At 46.8% G+C, this 19507-nt stretch overlaps 1 protein-coding gene across 1 annotated transcript; it reads right to left on the bottom strand.

Annotated features, from left to right (window-relative positions):
* Nucleotides 1-1134: 1134 nt before the first annotated feature.
* eea1 (early endosome antigen 1) lies at nucleotides 1135-18798 on the bottom strand. The gene is made up of 27 exons (XM_080003058.1): nucleotides 18737-18798; nucleotides 16554-16631; nucleotides 15953-16065; nucleotides 15773-15827; nucleotides 14394-14459; nucleotides 14166-14196; nucleotides 13961-14065; nucleotides 11847-11968; nucleotides 11435-11590; nucleotides 9759-9875; nucleotides 8080-8418; nucleotides 7820-7969; nucleotides 7586-7705; nucleotides 7041-7244; nucleotides 6204-6404; nucleotides 5946-6059; nucleotides 5661-5816; nucleotides 5383-5522; nucleotides 4900-5230; nucleotides 4681-4782; nucleotides 4386-4580; nucleotides 3901-4083; nucleotides 3069-3254; nucleotides 2358-2596; nucleotides 1714-1834; nucleotides 1500-1598; nucleotides 1135-1367 (listed from the first exon to the last, which is right to left on the bottom strand). The coding sequence occupies exons 1-27, from the start codon at nucleotides 18758-18760 to the stop codon at nucleotides 1245-1247; spliced, it is 3870 nt and encodes a 1289-aa protein (XP_079859184.1). The 5' UTR covers nucleotides 18761-18798; the 3' UTR covers nucleotides 1135-1244.
* Between the last annotated feature and the right edge of the window lie 709 nt (nucleotides 18799-19507).

Raw genomic sequence — 19507 nt, forward strand, 5'->3', positions numbered from 1 at the left:
AGCCCCGATTACTGCTGAACAATAACATGGGAGTTTGCCAACGCTCGCTGTGCTAAGGTTACGTTTTAGCTGAAAACTTACCCAAACACGACAAGCTTTAACATTTTATTCAAATAACAGAAGCAGAACCACTTTCAATGCTGGTGTCCTTGCTGCAGCCGACCCACGTTCGAATCTGGCCCGAGGCCATTTTCTGCACGTCACCCCCTGTCTGTCTACACTGTCAAACAAAGCATGGAGAAACAAACAAAAACCAAAACAAAGCAGGTACATCCCACTTTATATTCATACAAAGGAGCCGAACAGCAGTCACCATGGTACAGATTTGAAATTTCCAAACACTGAGAATTCAAGGCGATAAAACTCACAGGCTTTGGTGCTCATCTTATGACACGCCTTATTCAATTATTAGCGGTTTATCATTATTAATTCAGATTAATTTTGTCAAAATTCTGCTTTGCCCATCTTGATATTGGCATTTTGAAACGGAAGTGATGAAAAAGCAAAACGACGACTCAATATTGATTAAGCGATTTAAAATGTCCTTAAAATTAAATGTGGGCAAATGTTGCCATTGCACGATTAATCACTGCGTAAGTAGAATTAGTGGACGCGTTAAAAGGAAACTACAAAATAAACGCGGAGAAAACACCTGCAATAAAAATGCTACTATTAAAAAGGCAAAAGCAGTGGCAAGGGTTTAACACAAGCTTTTACTTCCGTTTATAGAAGGAACTGAAATGAAATGATTTACATGACTGATTGCGGGCAACAATCCACGAGACGTATACACTCTTCAGATCAAGTGCAAAAGAAATTACGTTGTGTCCTTCAACTTCATAGGGCAGTATCGACCGATGAAAATAAAGAAAAGAAATATATATATTTAAAATAAAATGTGTCGACCTCCTGCGTCAAACCACCTCGGTTCTAATAATGCCGAAATAAACAATTGAGCTGCGGTTATCGATGTGATCAGACGGATGGTGCTGCTCAGCGCTCCCCGTCTCCGCTCTCTGGCGGGACACGGGGGGCAGCGAAGGCACAAAACACATACAGATACAGTTCATCTCAGCCCCCCCCCCCCCCACCCCACCTCCCCCATCACAACCCCACCCCCAGCCCCAGCCCTGGTAAACCCGCAGCCTCCCAACCGCAGGGCGTGTGGAGCGGAGACGGGTCTGTCCGTTTTAGTGCACTTTCAAATATACCAGGATATGGTTGCCGGGGGGCGAGGGGGGGGCTCAGCCCTGCAGCTCCTCGAAGCACACCTCGCACACCCGCACCGGCTTCTTGGAGGACGGGGTGAGGGCGTTCTTGGCCGAGCACTCGCCGCAAAAGATGTTCCCACAATGCCTGCAGTGGTGCTGGGAGACGGGCGGAGGGGTGGGAGAGAGAAACGACGGCACATTTTAACACTTTCCAGGGAGCGAGAAAACATCCTCGCCACTTTGCGAGCGGTTTCGACTCCCTCTGCGGAACTGAGCGCGAACTCTCACCTTCCTGACGGTGACGGAGAAGCCCTTCCCGCACGCCATGCAGTTCGCCACCTCGTGGTCTTCCGCCCACTTCCTGGTCAGAGACTGCGACTGCTTGATCTGGGGAGGGGGGAGAAACCAACACGCGGGCGTCAGGGCGACGGCGTCTACGTTTGCCGACGGCGACAGAGGCGTCGGAGGATCGGAGACGGAGAGCCGCGTCGGCGAGTCCAACCTGCAGCGACTGGTTCTCCCTGCCCAGCTCCTGCATGGCGGCCGTGGTGTCGTCCACCTTCCTCCGCAGCTCCACCACTTTGCCCTGAAGCTTCTCGATCTCCCCCTCGCCTTTCACACACCTGGAAAACGCGCCGCCAAAGTAATTGAACCGAGTCAAATTATGAACTAATAGTTATTTCTCGAGCACACATTGGTTCAAATGTTATTTTGCGCCTCAATTCACACTCAAGCGGTTAATCATGTAAAAAAAAAAAAAAAAAAAAAAAAAAAAAAAGTACATTTAAGATGAATACCTGTCTTTGTTCTATATTGCTGAGTGAACATAACAAAGATAAGTTGCTTGCAACTGAATATTTACCACAATTTTGTACCTTACATCATTTAGGTAAGATTAATTGAAATAGATTATTATTATAAATAATTATTAATAATTAATAAGATTAATTGAGTAATCAAAAAGTAATCTCACCAGATTCACATTTCAATTACATTTTCTTTAGAAAATTATATTATTTCTATTGCCTGTAAGGATGGACAGTATATTATTATATTATCCATATATATAATCAATAAATATTTATTTAAATTACAATTTTTATTATTTTACCCGAAATCAAAAACAAAAGAAGTCAGTGAACGCACCGTTCCAGCAGCGCTCTCCTCTCGTCCTGGTTGTTCTGCACCGTGGCCTCCAGGACGGCGATCTCGCCCCTCAGCTCGTCCGTCTGGTTCTCCAGCTCGCCGACGCGCCGCTGGCCGCCCTGACACTCCCGCTTCAGCGTGGCCACGTTCTCCTTCAGGGCGGTGACCTGAGTGGCCATCTTGGCCTCCGCCTCCTCCCCGCGCTTCACCTGCTCGTCCTGGGCGCGCTTCTCCGCCGCCTGCGGGAGGGGGTGGATCGCACCACTGGTCTTTCAGAGGCACGTCGTATTTAAATCACATTTCTTTTCAAGCTAATGAACTACGCCATGAAACCATGGAGGGGGGAGGTAAGGGGTGGGGAATCACCAGGCGACCCACGATCTGATACTATCATGATAAGTTTCCCACAATGTGGAATTGACATAGTAATGGACGTAGTGAGAATTGAGCAAATCTTGATCGCGGCAGATAAAGTAAAAAAAGAAAAAGGAAAGTTGATACTTTATTGTATTGCCGTCTTGAAAGAGATATTTCTTGTGCCACCCTTAGAGGAAACGGCTCAAGTTAAACTGTAAAGTCTGGTGTGTTATTTAATTGAATGCATTTATTATTTATTTGTTTAACTGACCAACTGGGCCTGGCTCTCCTTGTTCTGGGCGTCAGGGGCGACCTGAAGCGTTATCATTCCCCAGTGCGTGTGTGTTGTCTGACCTGCTGTCGCTGCAGCTCCTTCAGCGCCTGCTCCTGCTGCTGGCTTCTCTGCTCCCGTTTCGCCACTTCCTGCTCCAGAGCGACCCGGCTCGCTTGCAGCTGCTGCACCTGGGCCTCCAGACCCGTCTGATGGGTGCGGTTCGCCGCCAGCTCCTCCTGGGCCAAGCCGAGCTTCTCCTTGGACGTCTACGGTTCAAGAGGGATCGAGGAGAATTTGTTCAAAACATTTTCAATGGAAAGACAGAACCAACACCAAATCCGTATATTCCACCACTTTGAACAACTGCGTCATGTGAATTTAAATATCGCATAAGTTAGTTTGATATCAACATATCAGTCTTAGAAATGTCCTGCAACCCTGTGTGCATATCAAGTGATGCAATGTGGTGTTGGGACCCCAAGGTTGAGAATGTCTGTGTGGTGTGGGGATGATCTGGTTGAGCAGCCACACTTGACCTGAATCTAGGTGATTGGGATCAGTGTGGCTGCATACCTGTTGCTCGGTGGTTGCTCTGATGAGCAACAGGTTTAAGCCCCCATCCCCCCACACACACTCAGGATAAGAGCCATGTCATGACATGTTCCATCTCCGACATGTTTACAACCCCCCGTCGCCGGTCTCTCTGTGCCGGAGGGCCCTGAAAACACCACTTGGGTGGCTTATGGTGGCGAAACTGCCACAGTCTGCTTTTGGGTGCAATCACCAAAATCAAGTATGAGGGTAAAAAAAAAAAAAGAAAATGTTCATGTGAAAATAATTTCCACCGACTCCACCATCGACAGAGAAAACGACGCCCTCCATCAAGTCTGTGTTTTTCCTCGCCCGGCCCACCTCAAGGTCCTGGTGCAGCGCGGAGACCTCGGACTCCTTGCCGTAGTAGTCGGACTGCAGCGCGGCCAAGCCCTGCTGGTTCTGCTCCACCGTCTTCTGGAGCTCCGCTGTGCGGCTCCTCTCAGAGTTGAGCTCCTGGTCCAGACCTGACATCTGGTCCCTCAGCCGGCTCTCCTCCTCCGCCTGGAGACAGAAGCACAACTCAATGCACCCGTGCAGACCGCATGGCGACAAATGAAAAAGGTGAAATCTCAGGTGTGGGATTTTGGTTACTGTAATATAGTTTATGTGTTTAAGACTGAATTACAGAAAAATCATTTTCAGAATTTCATAATATCCACTTAAACCAATGATTGTTTCTCAAATATTTCTGTGTGTATATATATCTCATGGTGCACACTTTTCATCCTGTATTAATACGGATTGTGGTTAAATTATGAGTTGTGTGAGAAAATGTTAAGCGTGCAGCGTAAACACGTCCTTGCCTTCTCGGCGTTGACGTCCTGCATCTCTTTCACTTTGCTTTCCAGTTCCTTCTTCTCTTGTTTTGATAATTCCTGCTCCTTCTTGATCTGCGCTTGCAGCTGCTGCACGGCGTTCTCTCGCTCCTTCAGCGCCTCCTGAGCCTTGGAGTGCTGCTCTGTCAGCGTGGCCAACTGCGTCGTCAACCCTTGCGCCACCTGACGTTTGGAGATTTAGAGCCGGCTTTTATGAGGCGGGTCTTATTTGTTGATTTAGTGTGTGGCCTACTTTTTTATTTGTATTTTTTGGGTGTCCTACCTCTTTAGCCTTGTCCAACTGTTTCTTCATCTCCTGTGTCTCCTTGGTTATGGCCTCGGTCGTCTTAAGAAGGTCCTGTCTGGTCTTCTCATGGGACTTCTCCTGAGAAACGCAGTCATGGGCATGAAAGGGTGAGATCTCCGAGCCTCCAAAAAGGATTTCCTATCAGAACAACCGAGCGGAGCTGAACCTGACCCGTTTCCAGCTCAGGAGCCTCACCTTCTCCTCCATGGCTGCTATGCCGGTCTTCCTCTCCTTCTCCGTTTGGCTCTGACTCTCTTTCAGGGCCTGGTTGGCCTTAGCCAGACCTTCATTAGTGGCAGCGAGCTCCTTCCCCTGAGCCTGTTTCTCCTGCTGGGCCTTCTGGAGCTCCGTGGCGAGGCCCTGGGCTTTCCTGTCCATCTCTGCCTGCCGCGCCTGGGCCTCCTGGGTCGTCTTGCCCAAGCTGACCTGCAGAGCAGCCTTCTCCTTCTCGCAGCGCTCCAGCTGCTGCCGAGTAGCGCTCAGGGTTCCCGACTGTTTCTTCAGCTCCTCTTGTAGCGTTGTGGCCCTTTAAGTGGAGGCGCGTTTATAGTCCAGAGTTATTCGGCGAAATTTAACAACACAACTATGGAACATAACATTCAGAAACCAAAGACCGACAGCCAAGCAACTGCAATGCTTACTGAGCTTTACAGGATATTTATAGGATCAAATTCTCACCCAGTTATCCGAGTTTCTAACTGGCGTTCCAGCTCCTTCACCTTCTTCTTCACCTCTGACTCCACCTTCTGGAGCATTTGAATCTCCTGCTGCGCCTGATCCCGTGCAGTCTTCGACTCCACCACCTGGGACTCGAGTTTCTGTTGCAGATGGGGGGATGCATACTGATGGTCATTATTATGTATAAAGCAGATTTGCTTCCTACCACATAATGCAGTGAAATGCAGATTCCCTGACAGTTCAATGAGGCGCTCTGACGGTAGAGACGCAGCACTTGCCTTGTTGAGGCCTTCCAGCCGTTCAACACACTGCTCCGAGCTCAGCAGTTTGTCCTTGCTCTCCTTCAGGCCGAGCTCCAACTGGCCGCACTGCTCCTGCTTCTCCTGCAGCCTCCGGCCCTGCTCCTCAAACCTCTTCTGTGTCTTCATCAGCTCCTAAAACCAGAGCGCGGGGAGGGGGTGACGGGAGCGAGGCAGGAGAGAAAATTTATAGAACGTTAAGACATAGACAAATGAATTGACCATCTGCACAGGCATTTTACTCAAATCTAAGAGGGGTCCGACCTGCTGCTTGTCCTGCATTGCATGCTGGGCAGTCTCTAGATGGTTTTCCAGGTCCGCCCTCTGGGCAGCCTTGGCTGCCTCTGCAGAGAGTAACATCTCTGTTTTCGCCTTAAGCTGAGAGGGCAAAAAGATGACCACAAAGACATATTTAAGACAAAGCCTTTTACCATTATGTAATTGCATTAGCATGCAGTACATTATTCAAAATACCATTTAAAAGCATTAAATATGGTTCACCTATACAAATTAACCAGTTACCTGAGTGTCCAGCTGCACCACCTTTTCCTTGCTTTCTGTGAGCTGAGCAGTGAGTTCGGCCACAGAAGTCTCCAGGGTCTGGGCTCGGTCTTGGGCCGTTCGCAGCAAGGTCTTCTGCTCCTGGACCTGCTCATGGAGGTTGTCCTGGGCCTGCTTGTGGCTCTCGGATTGGTTCTTCAACTTGTCTGTCAACTGCGTCACCTTAAAGGACAGGTTTGGATTTTTTTTGTTGAGTCACTTTATTATTATTATTATTCATCAATTGACGGTCTGTGCTTTGGATCACTATGTTGATTGCAAAAATATATAAAAATATATAAAATATAATAGAAAATTACATTTCCCCCACCGCATCCAAATGAGGTCATACATTGTTTTCTTTTTTATTAGCCTTTTAAAATTAAGAAGCATATAGTCTCATTCTAAATGTCAGCCAAGGCTGTTGTTCCTTCACAATCCAAGGAGACAGAACGTGAATCACTCAGTCCTAAAGACACCTCCTTCAGTGAGTCAGTAATGACCTATATATGATGACGATGATGATGATGATATTGCGGAGTTGTAAAACCAGTCGGGATACATGCAAGGCCAAGAAAATACAAATCATGATAGTGCTTCCAACACATCCCTTAAAATCACCACTTTGAGGCTCCGTCATCAGGGCAAAGGTTGAGGTTTTTAACCCTGTCAAAATATGGGGTCCTGAAGAGGTTGCTGAAGAGCAACTGGGCGCTGGGGTGCGGGCTGGCTGCTACACTGCAAGTTCTCGAGGAAAAATACAGCTGCTCCATTCTATTCTGTGCCCGCATATCACATTAGTCTTCCCTGAGCGCCCACCTGCTCCTGTAGCGCGTGGTTCTTCTCTTTCAGTTGGTTGAGCACGGCCGTCTCTCCCTCCCCAGCTTGGATCTTGGCACACAGGTCTTCCCTCTCGGCCTCCAGCTGGCTCACGCTGTCCTTGCTCTTCTGGAGAAGGGCCTCCAGGTTCTGGATCTTCTGGTCCTTATCCCCGATCTGACGCAGCACCTGCTCCAGGTCATTCTAAAAGACACACACACACACACACACACACACACACACACACACACACACACACACACACACACACACACACACACACACACACACACACACACACACACTCTCTTTTCTAGGGTTGTTTTTGTTCATGTAATGTTAGATATAAGGGTTATAAGAAGCTTAAATTATAAACCTGAGCCTGTGTAAAAATACCCGACACATAAAACCTAAGTGACTTATGACATTGTTCATTTAACTGTTCATTAAAAATTACATTTAAGAGACATTATTTTAAATCAAATGATTTGTGTGTGTGTGTTTGTATTACAAAAAGACAACCCTCCACCGCCCGGGTGTCGTACCTGAGCCTCGCGCAGCTTGCCGTTAGTGTTCTGCTGCAGCGCCTGGAGCTCCTGCTGCTGCTTGTTGGCCTTCTCCACCTGGTGCTGCAGGTCTGTGCTCTTCACGGCACTCTCTTTCAACTGCATCACAAAACAGGAAGATGAACGATATATACAGAAAGAGTCTCATTAGAGAAAAAAAAAGAAAAAAAAAAGAAAAGAAAAAAAGACAAATTCGACATCGGAGCCTCCTACCTGTTCTTCGGCGCGGGACAGTTTGAGCTGGAGGTCGGCGGCCTGCTGCTCGCGGTCCTTCAGCTTCTCTCCGGAAAGCTGCCGCTGCTCCTTCAGACGGCCCTGCAGCTCGCCCAGCTGCCGCTCGGCCTCCAGCAGTTTGGAGTGCAGCTGCACGGGAGAAGGAAGGGGAAATATAACAAGGTCGAAGATGATCCAATGAGACGAGCAACAGGTAGAAGACCGTCAAAATGTAAAATGGCGGCAGCCGCCAGACTCACCTGCCCAATTTCGTTCTGCTGCTGAGCATCGTGACCCTCCCGCTCCTCTCTGTGCTGCTGGAGCTGCTTCCTCTCGGCCTTCAGCTCCCTGTGCTTCACCTCGAGCTCGGTCACCTCCCTCTTCAGCTTGTCCACCTCCGTGCCCTTCTGGTCGAGCCCCGCCTGGGCTTTCAGCAGAGAGGCTTCCGCCCCGGCGGCTCTGGACTGGACCTCCTGGATCTCCAGCTCCCTCTCGTGGAGGCTGGTCTGCGCTCCCTTTCTGGCAGCCTGCTCCGCTCCCAGACGCTCCTCCAGCTCCTGGCTTTTCTTCTCCTTCTGGATCAGCTTCTCAGACAAGCTCTACGATAACCGAGGCAGCGCATGATCGACATAGGTCAAGGGAGTAAGCGCAGGGATGTTAAGATGCTTGATAATTAAAAAGGAGTGATTCATCAATTCATGGGATAGACATAAAATAGGCTAGAGGATAATACGTTTTACAACAGCCACTACAATTTTGATTTATTCCCACTTATAGCTTCAATGAAAAGCAGGGAGGTTTACAGTAGTTAAAGTGGTAATCCATGAGATCGCCTTTGTTGGGTGGATTTCAGGTTCTTTTCCTTGGTCACTTGAGGACGATATTTCACTTCTTGCGAGTGCCCAATCTTTGCATTGTTGCTGGAAAAGGTGGACCCTGCCACCAACAATGGAAATCTTATATAGAGAAGCATAACGCAAATACATTCAAAGGCTGTTTCTTATGAGGTGCCAGCTAAATAAATATGGGATAAACATCTAATGCGGGAGGTTTTTTTTTTGTTTTTTTTTTCCCCACATAATAACCTTAACGGATTACCACTTCAAAAAGATTCTTCAGAAATTAACTGAGCCATTAGGGTACCGTGGTGGCTTCGTCTTCTAAAAGAGCAAGACCGTTTTCTATGGCACTAGTGTTATAACGAGGCATCACTGTCATACAGTATATCATCCATGGGCGACACCACTGTCACCACACTTAAAAAAATATAAATAAATAAATAAAACTTTCAAAAGAATGGTCTGGAATGACATTCCTAAAGGCCAGGTTTTACTAAAGGCCAACCGCCATCTTGGGACACCCGTTTAAACGTACAACATACACCTCCACGCAGTAAACTCGAGCAGTTGACCTGGCGACAAGGTGATAAAAAGCAAAACGCTGTTAACCACACGTCGTGCTGCTAACCAGGGAGTGTGACATGCACGTCCACACAGTAAGACACCCGTCTCCTAGCTGTGAGTCACACAGCAGCTGGTCCACGTTTATGACTGTCCCACAACTCCCCCCTCGCCCCCCCCGGAGACAGTCTGTCATTCCTCTTTTGTGGATCACTTTCCTTCTCTTGCCCTCGTTTCCGTCCACCATCTTACGCCTCGTCACGTCTTGCTGCTCACTCATTTCGAAGGAAACGCTCTACTGTTTGTTTTGGTTTTAAATCTTCACTTGTCTGCCCCGGCGGGTGTTCCATGTCCGTTAAGGCTACGCGGCTCAGAGGACAGACATCAGACGGAGGTTTATCTAAAGTGAACAAAGTATCTGCGCGGTCTCGGTGGCCAGCAAATGGCGGACATATTGGTGCCATTTATTTGGATTACTTTTAACACCTGTATTTCGGTATGAAAGTGACGGTGTACCGTTTTGTTGTTGGAAGCGCTACCTGGCTTTGTTGCTGCAAATTATTCATACAGCTCTGCAGGTCGTGGATCTGTTGTGTGTAGACGGCTGTCTCCTGGGGACCTTTCTCCAGCTCGGCTTTCAGTTGAGATATCGTCATCTGTGGTACAGGATTGACAGGACGTAAAAGCGCTCGCTTAGAAGCAGGCGATAAAAACGACACAACTTTGCCACACAAGACGACACGGGGGTCAACCGGGGGAACGACAGCACAGCTGAGCTTCAGCTCATAAAAGTCACAAATGTACGAAACATCCGGATGTTACCGGCAAAGCTTCCGCCACTGGGAAAAAAATGAAAAAATAAAAAAAGATGAACCAATATCTCGGACACTTTAAACACCGTGCTTTACCTACCAATTTACGAGTCTTCTAGAAAGAACAAGAGGACAGGGTGAGCGGGAGACGGGGGGAGAGGAAAAGAGAGGCGCAGGTAAGTCACAGTACAACGGAAGGAGCGGTCAGACCACGCCACGCAGAGCAGGATGAACTGAAAGAATAAACCAAATTCAACACTGCAGCCGTTTGCTTTGAAGCTTTTATACTAAACTGCAGATCACCCTGCTCGGGCAGCGTTAATCACCACCTTGTGATGCAAATTTATTTTTATTTATTTTTATTTATTTTTAAATGAGGCAGGTTGGTACATAGATTTTTGGGATGATGGATCATCGTGGATGGTAATGTCACAGAGCGGGGCACCGCTGTGAGCTAGTCACAAATAAAAAAGTGAGAGATTCTTCACTTTATTAAGAAGGAATGAGGAATGTGTGACTAATATGAGTTCCCCGTTTTTGAAAAACGGATATAATTTATTATTATTATTTTTTTAAAGGATTCGATGTTTAGATTGTTTTTGTACATTTCTCAATAGTAAAGTGTTTGGAAAGTTTGTGCTATGAGCAGCTATGAATCATGAGAAACGATATTCTGGGCTGATTTTCCGCCCGCCCACAGGTTTTTGGAAACCGCAAAAACCCAGATCAGAGGAAAATCATAGGGCGCTCCAGTGAGCGATGAGCGTGTGGCATGAACCGCTCACGACGCGATCCGAGCGCTCACCAGCGAGATATCAAGCGTGTTCAATATCAACGAGCTACAGCCAATGAAGAGCAGACACCGGGTGACAGGGGGAGGGGAGGAGTCAAGACGGAGAGACGGGGAGACACGGAGCAGAAACACACAGCATACCTATTTTACTTTTCTAGGTTTTTAATTTATTTTATATTTAAATCCAGCTTTTCTTTGTTTTTTTTACAGTGACCAAGAATATCATAAATCAATAATCATGGTGAAAGATCTTATAATGTGTGACTCCCTGTCACCGATCAGCCATGTAGCGTGCAGACCACAAGATTCCCGAACACAAGACAGAAAGTTGTGGAGTGTTAAAAGTACAGCGATCTGACATCTTCTACAGTAATGTAGTGTGCCCATGGCATTAAATAAATTTGTATCTGTCATTTCACAGATGTCTGGGTTGATCACTGTATATATGTAGATGGCACAAATTGATAAAATGGGGGGAATTCATTAATATTAATTACATGAGTACAGTAGAAGGCCTGTCATCACATAGCAGCCTAACACTGAGCGATCTTTTCATAAGAACAGCTTCGAACCCGGTTTACCCTCCAACAAGTCAGCCAGAGGACGTTACCTCTGAGGTAGTGTAGTTGGCCTGCAGCTCCTCGTACTGACGTCTGAGCCGCTCAGACTCCTCCTCCCTCTCGCGGGTCATGTGGTCCATCAGCGTCTGGACCTGCACCAGCTCCTTCTGCAGAACCTCCACGTCCTCCACCCCCGGCCGCTGCAGCTAGAGGACAGCGCGGGGTCAAACAGTGGTTCTCAGCATGGGGTCCAGGGACCCACAGGGGTCCTTCAAGAGGTTCCAGGGGTCCCCGATTAAATGATAAATAGTCACGACTTCACCATTGTTTAGTTTAACATAGAATGTACAATAACGACCATTTTGATCCTAGTTTCACTGTAACTGAAACTGTAGTGTAAAGGTTTTGATGTTTTAATGAATATCTAACAATAACAAAAAAAAAAAACTGTGTGTGGTTTACCAGTTCTGTGTGGAGTTTCTCATTTTCCTGCTTCTCTCTTTCCAGCTCTTGGGTCAGCTTGGCAAGCCTCTGGTCAGCAGCCTCTCGAAGGCTTCTCTCCTCGTCATAGCGGGACTTGATGTCTGTTGGGTTAAACAAATAAGTAAGCAAATTCAACAGATGTAAGCGAAGTGCAGCACGTTACTATCAATAACAGCTTTGTGAACTTCTAAAGAGAAATGAAAAAAGCTCTGTCTCTCTCTCATATACGCACGCACACGCACACGCACACGCACACACACACAAAGTGAGGGATATTCAGCTTTTGGGTGAAATTTCAGGATGAACCTAAAATGCACTATAACCTTTACAGGTGAACTTAATTTGACCTTCTCTAAACTTTTGAATGCACATGTCCAACTGTTCAATGTTTCAGTACTTTCTGCACAACTTGCTGTTCTCTAACAAGGAGCTGAACGGCAAAATTCACAACAGGTGTTTGATCCATGAATCGACCAATACATTTCCTGGTTCAATTAGAATTGGTATTTAAACAGTCCTCTTCATCACGCTGTTCACAATTTGACATCATGAGACCAAGACAACACCTAACAACTGATCAACAGTACCTCGCCATTGTGAGGCTTCAAACAGGATGTTCTCAGAGGGAAGTGGCCACCGAGCTAAGAGTATCACAGAGTGTCATCGGCAGGTTGCAACAGAGATACAGAGAGACTGGAAGAGTCAAAGAAAGGCATAGACGTGGACGTCCTTTGGCCACATCCCACACTGATGAGCGCTTCATTGGGAACAGTGCCATGAGGAACCGAAAGCTGATGAATGCCACTCAACTCCAGGCACATTTAAGGGAGGTGAGGGGCACCCAAGTGTCACATCAGACCATTCAAAACCATTTACATCTGCGTGGTCTGCGTGCTAGACGACCTGCAAGGGTACCTGACCACACCACCAGGCACAGGCATCATCGTCTTGCATGAGCCAGGGAGCATTGACGCTGGACGAGGGACCAATGGGCCTCAGTGCTGTTCTCTGATGAAAGTCGATTCATGTTGAGCAGAAATGATGGCCGCCAACCATGTTGGAGACGTCAAGGAGGGCGCTATGCATCAGCCACTGTTGTCACCAGACAAGCCTTTGGTGGTGGTGGTGTTACAGTGTGGGCAGGTGTGTCTAGTCAATTCAGAACTGCCCTACACTTTGTAAATGGTACAGTGACAAGCCCATACTACCTGAATAACATCATTAATCCAGTCATTGTGCCCCTGCATGAACAACACAGGCCTCATTTCATCTTCATGTGCGACAATGCTCCAGCTCATGGAGGTCGCATCATTAGGGAACGGCTGCTGGAGACTGGGGCACCTCAAATGGAGTGGCCTGCACTTTCTCCAGACCTGAATCCCATAGAAAACCTATGGGATCAGCTGAGTTGCCGTGTAGAGGCTCGTAACTCTGTACCTCAATGGCCTGAGGGCCCGCCCTTCAAGAAGAGTGGGGGGCCATGCCTCAGCAGACAATAAGTCCACTTGTGAACAGCATGAGACGTCGTTGTCAAGCTGTAATTGGTGCTCAAGGCCACATGACAAGTTATTGAGACATTGTCATTTTTTGTTGTGGTAAACCCACCACTGTTGTTGGCTTTTGTTTCAATCAATTGTTTGAGATGAGGAAATCACCATTGCATGCTTCTACTTAAATGCCCTACTTTCACGATATAATATTACTGTAGTGTGAATTTTTTACATTTTCCATAAATGTCACCCAAAAGTCAAATATCCCTAACTTTTTGTGAGTAGTGTGTGTGTGTATGTATATATATATATATATATATATATATATATATATATATATATATATATATATATATATATATATATATATATATATATATATATATATATATACACACACACACACACACACACACACACACACACACACACACACACACACACACACACACACACACACACACACACCAGGAGAATACTTCAATTGATATACTAAAACCAGAGACAACAGTGGTTGCAATGCGATGTAATAATAGACTACTGTAGCCTGTAGTGGGGAACACAGGGAGCCCAGTGTCCTGGACTGGACAGCTCCACACTAACCCACTATCTCTGTGGCCAGCTGGGCAGCTTTCTGTTCAAACAGGTCTTTCATTTGCTTGATGTTGAATTTCTCCATCTCTGTCTCGTTGAGCTTCCTCTCCAGGGCTGCGGAAAGAAGACGGGGTCTCTTAGTGCGTGAAGGTCACGAGTCACACCATTCGAGGGTGTTTTATTTTCAAAAGTCTTTTGTTTGTCATCTCCCAACCTGAGTCCTCTGCACCAGCCGGTCCATCGCTCTGTAGACCCGGAGGAAACAGAGGAACGCATATAAAGTCTTAACCATATCAGTAAGATAACATCACATGTTGGGATCTAGTTTAATATTCTGTTGACAGACCATTTGCCGTATTGAATTTAAATGTCATGGAACACATCTAATACAATACGGTAGTCTTTCCAGGGATTATGAAAAAAAGTATCGCAAAGGAATTACTTGCTTCAGTTGTCCTGTGACTTTGTCTAACTCTTTCTTGAGCTCCCCAGAAAACCATCTTTCTTCCTGGTGGGGAGAAATGGGGCACACACACACACACACACACACACACACACAATTACACAGATAGCGTTGTATTACATGATAACTCACATCCATTCAACACCAGCGATGTCTCTTGAAGAAGGCTGTAGATCAGGGGTGGGAAAACTACCGCATTGTTTACAACAATCCTATAATATATTTAAATTTTTAGTATTCATTTTACTGTTATTTTCCTGTGATACTTAATGGTACCACCAGATGGCGCATTGCCAGGCCTTCGCTGATGTCAAGTCACTCCATCACTTTCCCTGATCGTCAAGTATGCCTCACCCATAACAACATAAGCGGACAAAAATTGACAGCGATGGGATCATTATTGGGGTTAATGGGGAAAGCCAATGATTTTCTAGAGCTGAAGGACGCACACTGGCTTTGTGATTTGGCGTTCACCGTGGACATACTGGCACACGTGAATGAGCTGAATGTGAAGCTACAAGGGAAAGATCAGTTTGTATACGACATGTATTCAAACATGAAAGCCTTCAACGTAAAATTGACTTTTTTCTCGAAACAAATGACAAACAAATCATTTGCGCATTTCCCCCCACGCTAGCGCCGCTGAAAGAAGCCCCCCAAACATGCCAGCAAATACAGAAAAATCGCTGGACGACCTGCACGGAGAATTTTGCCGTCGATTCTCTGATTTTGAAAAGTTTGAGAAGTCGCTGCAGCTGGTGTCATGTCCCCTGTCACTCAATTATGAGGCAGCGCTGCAGGAACTACAAATGGAGCTGGTTGATCTCCAGTCTGACTCTGTCTTAAAGGAGAAGTTCAACTCTGTCAAACTGGATACGTTTTGCGCTTCACTGAATGAGACAACGTTTTCAAACAACCGACAGGTGGCACAGAAGATGCCGGTGTTATTTGGTTCTATGTGTGTGAACAGACGTTCAGTGGGAGGAACATAAACAAAACACGCCACAGAGCCCGGCTTACTGATGAACACCGCAGCGCTGTCCTACGAATTTCCACAACAAAAATGGCACCAGATTTTGATGTGCTGGCAAAAAAGGGTGACCAACACTGTTCACATTAAATCCATCAACGGGGAGTTATTGTATTTTTTATCTAAAAATGAATTTATTAATTACAAAATGGGACAAGAGGAAATCAATTTCACATATATTTTACACTTTATGCTTGCTCATTTTTACCTCATCTACTAATTGTCTGGCCCGCCGGTCAGTTTTTAAAACGAAATGTGGCCCTCGAGCCAAAATGTTTGCCCACCCCTGCTGTAGACCATCACACACCCAAACTTAACAAGACAATACCTTCAGTGAGGTGTGCAGATCCTGAACTTCCTGCCTCAACAAAGTCAGGTCTTCCCTACAAAGAGAAAACGATTCGTTCAGAGTTCTTCCACGCAGCCAGACCGCCGACAGAGCGCATCACGGCGACACAGGGCTGAGCGATTCTGTGACAGGGAGTGGGAGCCGGGAGGTGAATCTCACCGGCTGGGGGGCACGTGAGTGGGCAGGTCTCCCGTGTCATGGAACAGCTCATAGTGCTTGAACAGCTCCTCTGCAGAGTTGTGGGACTTCATGCACAGAGGGCAGATGAAGCCCTGCGTACAGAAACACAAGAGTTGGGAACGGGAATGTACCAATATAATAATAATACAATTAATAATCTGTTAGAAACTTATATAATAGTAAACTATTATTTGCTGTAAATTGAGTTCTAACCCTAACCATAACCATTGATAGCATTAGCAATTCTTTGTTCTCCAAATGTTTTTCATGTTTTATCTTGTTGGTTGTACTGAAAAATACCTCTTTCTATTTCCTCTTGGTATTTTGTCTGCCCACAGCTTGCTTGGTATGCTTTTATCACCCCTAGTCCCCCTAATTAGGACCATCTGATGTTAGGTCTCTTGAGGTCCATTACATTGCATTTTAAGGATCCAGCTATAAATGACTAAACTCAACAAAGTATTGCAGCGGTGTGTCAGAAGTCACGATAGGCACTGTTCCAAAACTGCTGGTAAAGGAGGAAATCAGGGTGAGAGTGATTTGCCGAGTTAATGATCAGAGAAGCTGGTATCCGGGTCACCTCAGAGGTCTGGTCATTGTTGAGCTCTGCGCTGGGCTGCTCCGACTCCGTGGTCTGGGAGCCTCCTTTCCCAGGAGTCTGGTGGAGACGGAGAGAAGAGACGAGATATGACTGAATATGTGTGTGGACTCTGTATGATACAAGTTTTTATTTTTTTATAAATGACGTCCATCGAATTCTACTGCGAACAGATTTCAGTTTTCAGTTTCAACGTACACAGAATTGTAACATCTATAGATCAGGGTTAGTCTTTTGAAAATCTCAATTATGATATGCAGTGTGCGGAACAAAATGTTTATGTGGTTCATATTTTGTCTGAAAACTATTGGTGGTTGTTTATCAGACCAGCATTCATTTTGCCTTAAACCATGCACTCTGTACTTAAGGTCACTGCAAGAGGACATAGGCATGTACAGACTTTCAACGTCTAACTGAAAACGGTATGCATTTTTAATTTGAACTAACCCGCACGAAGTTCTCCACCACTGACAGTGGCATCCTCAAAATGAAACAACTTTTTACACCTCACGAATGAACGTCAGCTTGTCTGTGCTTGAACGTGGCTCCACCCTACTGCTCAGTACTTTGAGCGCTGTCTTCTTAGGTGTTGGGAAATATCAAGCCTAAGAAGCTAAACATTTGAGCTGTGGATCACACTTTGACCCTACCTGCACAAACATTCTCCACTGAAAATATCGTCCGGTTTTAAAGACTCACATTTCCTTGGCAATGACGCAACGAACGTTAGAACGTTTAGTTCTAGGCTCATCAATATTTTGAAAGATAAAGACTTGACCTGACGAATGTTGGATTTCAATTTTCATAGTGCTTTTCGCACAATTTACTCTGTGAATAGGAATGCTGCTTCTGCTTTGATAAGTTACGCCCGACCTTTCTACAGGGCAAAGATAACTAGGTCTAGGAGCAGGTGCAAGTGGTGATCAAAGGCCAATGGTTAACACAAATGAATTTGTTAATACAAATAATCAGAAGTCACTGTATGTGTTTGTCTGTTCCCTTAACAGACTTCGATAGGAAGGCACAACCAGACCAATTCAGAATTATCTGTAAATCATCAATACAGCCTCTCAATGCCGCAGGATCACGTGTCATTTTCATGTATGGGGAATTTGACTCTTTATGAGTTGGTGCATCGCTTCACACCATCAGACAAACACACAAGTCACATGAAAACAACCTTAACAATCTAGGGGGAAAAAAAATAAAAAATCTCTTCAGAATGTACATAACGTGATCTATGCAAGACAAACACATCACTGGGTCAAATGAGAAATGCAGTATAATAAAAAAAAATTGAAATGAGAAAAAGCGTGTTCATCATCAGCGTAACCAAGGCTGCGATGAGACGCTCTTCCACGACGAGGATTTGACCACGACATCCACGCGTCAACGTTCAGTCACTTATTTGGAGTTTGAAATGTGCGAGCTCACGGGGGTCAAATGTAAAGGAGAAAGAAAAGAGAGAAGGAAAAAAAAAAATGCACCACCGTGTTTACACAGTAATACAAATACAAGAGGGAGATTAACACTAGTCCCACCTTTACCAGGGGGAGTTATGTATAATGGTGTTTACTGTGTGGAGACAACTCAGCTCGCTGTTTAGAGCGGTGACAGGGGGGGGGGGGGGTGGGGGGGGCGCGGTTAGCATTAGCTCGTTAGCGTTCGATCGCAGCCGAGGGCTCGCGTTGACCAACCCGTGGCTCGCGTCGTTGTCGGGGCGCGCAACCCGTGAAATAAACGACCTCGTCGCAGCGCATGAGCGCAGCCGAGGCCGCCCGCGTTGCTCGCCGGAGCCCGCCGTCGCGCCTGGTGCGGCGGCGGCGGCGACAACATCCTCGAGCCCAGACCCACCGATCGAGCCCAGCTAGCGTCGCACGGCTAACCGCGTCGGCGTCACAGAGGGGAGCGCTCGAATTGTTTTCCTCGACGTGACGTGACGGGGTGGGGAGGGGGGTTTAGTCGCTCCCATTGGCCTTAGGAGTAAGCTCCGCCCAGTCGCATATCCGGGGGTTATCAATACGAGCGCTCCCACTCGTAAAACGGCAGGCCCTTCCCTGTCAAGGAGCTCGAAACGAGGGGGTTTGTTTTTTCCCCTTTTGGTTTGTTGGTTTGTTTGAAACAATAAACGACACCGCAGCTGTCTCGGTGGACGGGCGCCTTACCATCTGGAGGATCCGCCTGAGCATAGTTCCCGACCGCGTTGGCCCCCAAAATCGCAATCCAAACCCGGGGGTGGGGGGGGGGGGGGGGGTTCTGTTTCCAAACGCTGCGCTGGCGTCGCTGCGGACCGAACACCTGACCGAGCTCTGGGAAGCGGCGACGGGTGGGCGGTGCTAGTCGTGCGCCCGACGCGCGGGGACTCGCCCGCTGCGAACGACAAGGGAGTCGGGCGCGAGGGAGCGGGCGAACCGAAGAGAGCCGCTGGGGAATGAATCAAAAGCCGGGGTACGGGGGGGGAAATAATAATAATAATAATAATAATAATAATAATAATAATAATAATAATAATAATTAAAGGTCGAGGCGTTTGGCGCGGCTCGTGTTTGACGTCACTCGTTTCCAATACACGTTCCACCCAAATGAACATTTTAATGTTAATCAAACGTTTCTCGTGGCCGATTTTGCAACCATAGAGTCCGACCGATTCTTCCGCGACTCTTCCGACAGAGGCTCACCCACCTTGCGTTACGCGTTAACGCTACGTTGCGTTACATCCCGTGGGCGAAGAGTCGGGAGGTTGAACGACTTTTACTTATTTATTTTCCTACCGAGTGACTCGTCAGGAACCAAATCTCAAAAAAAGAGTCGAACCTTTCATCAGCAGGCGGAGCGTGGGAAGGGAGCGTCGGGCTGGAGAGGGGCGCGTTCAACATACTTCACTCGGGTTTGTTAACGTTTGTCAACGTGAAATGAAACAAACCTCAGGCGTCGAG

The sequence above is a fragment of the Zeus faber genome, assembly GCF_960531495.2.
Source record: "Zeus faber genome assembly, chromosome: 6".
Taxonomy (NCBI): Eukaryota; Metazoa; Chordata; class Actinopteri; order Zeiformes; family Zeidae; genus Zeus; species Zeus faber.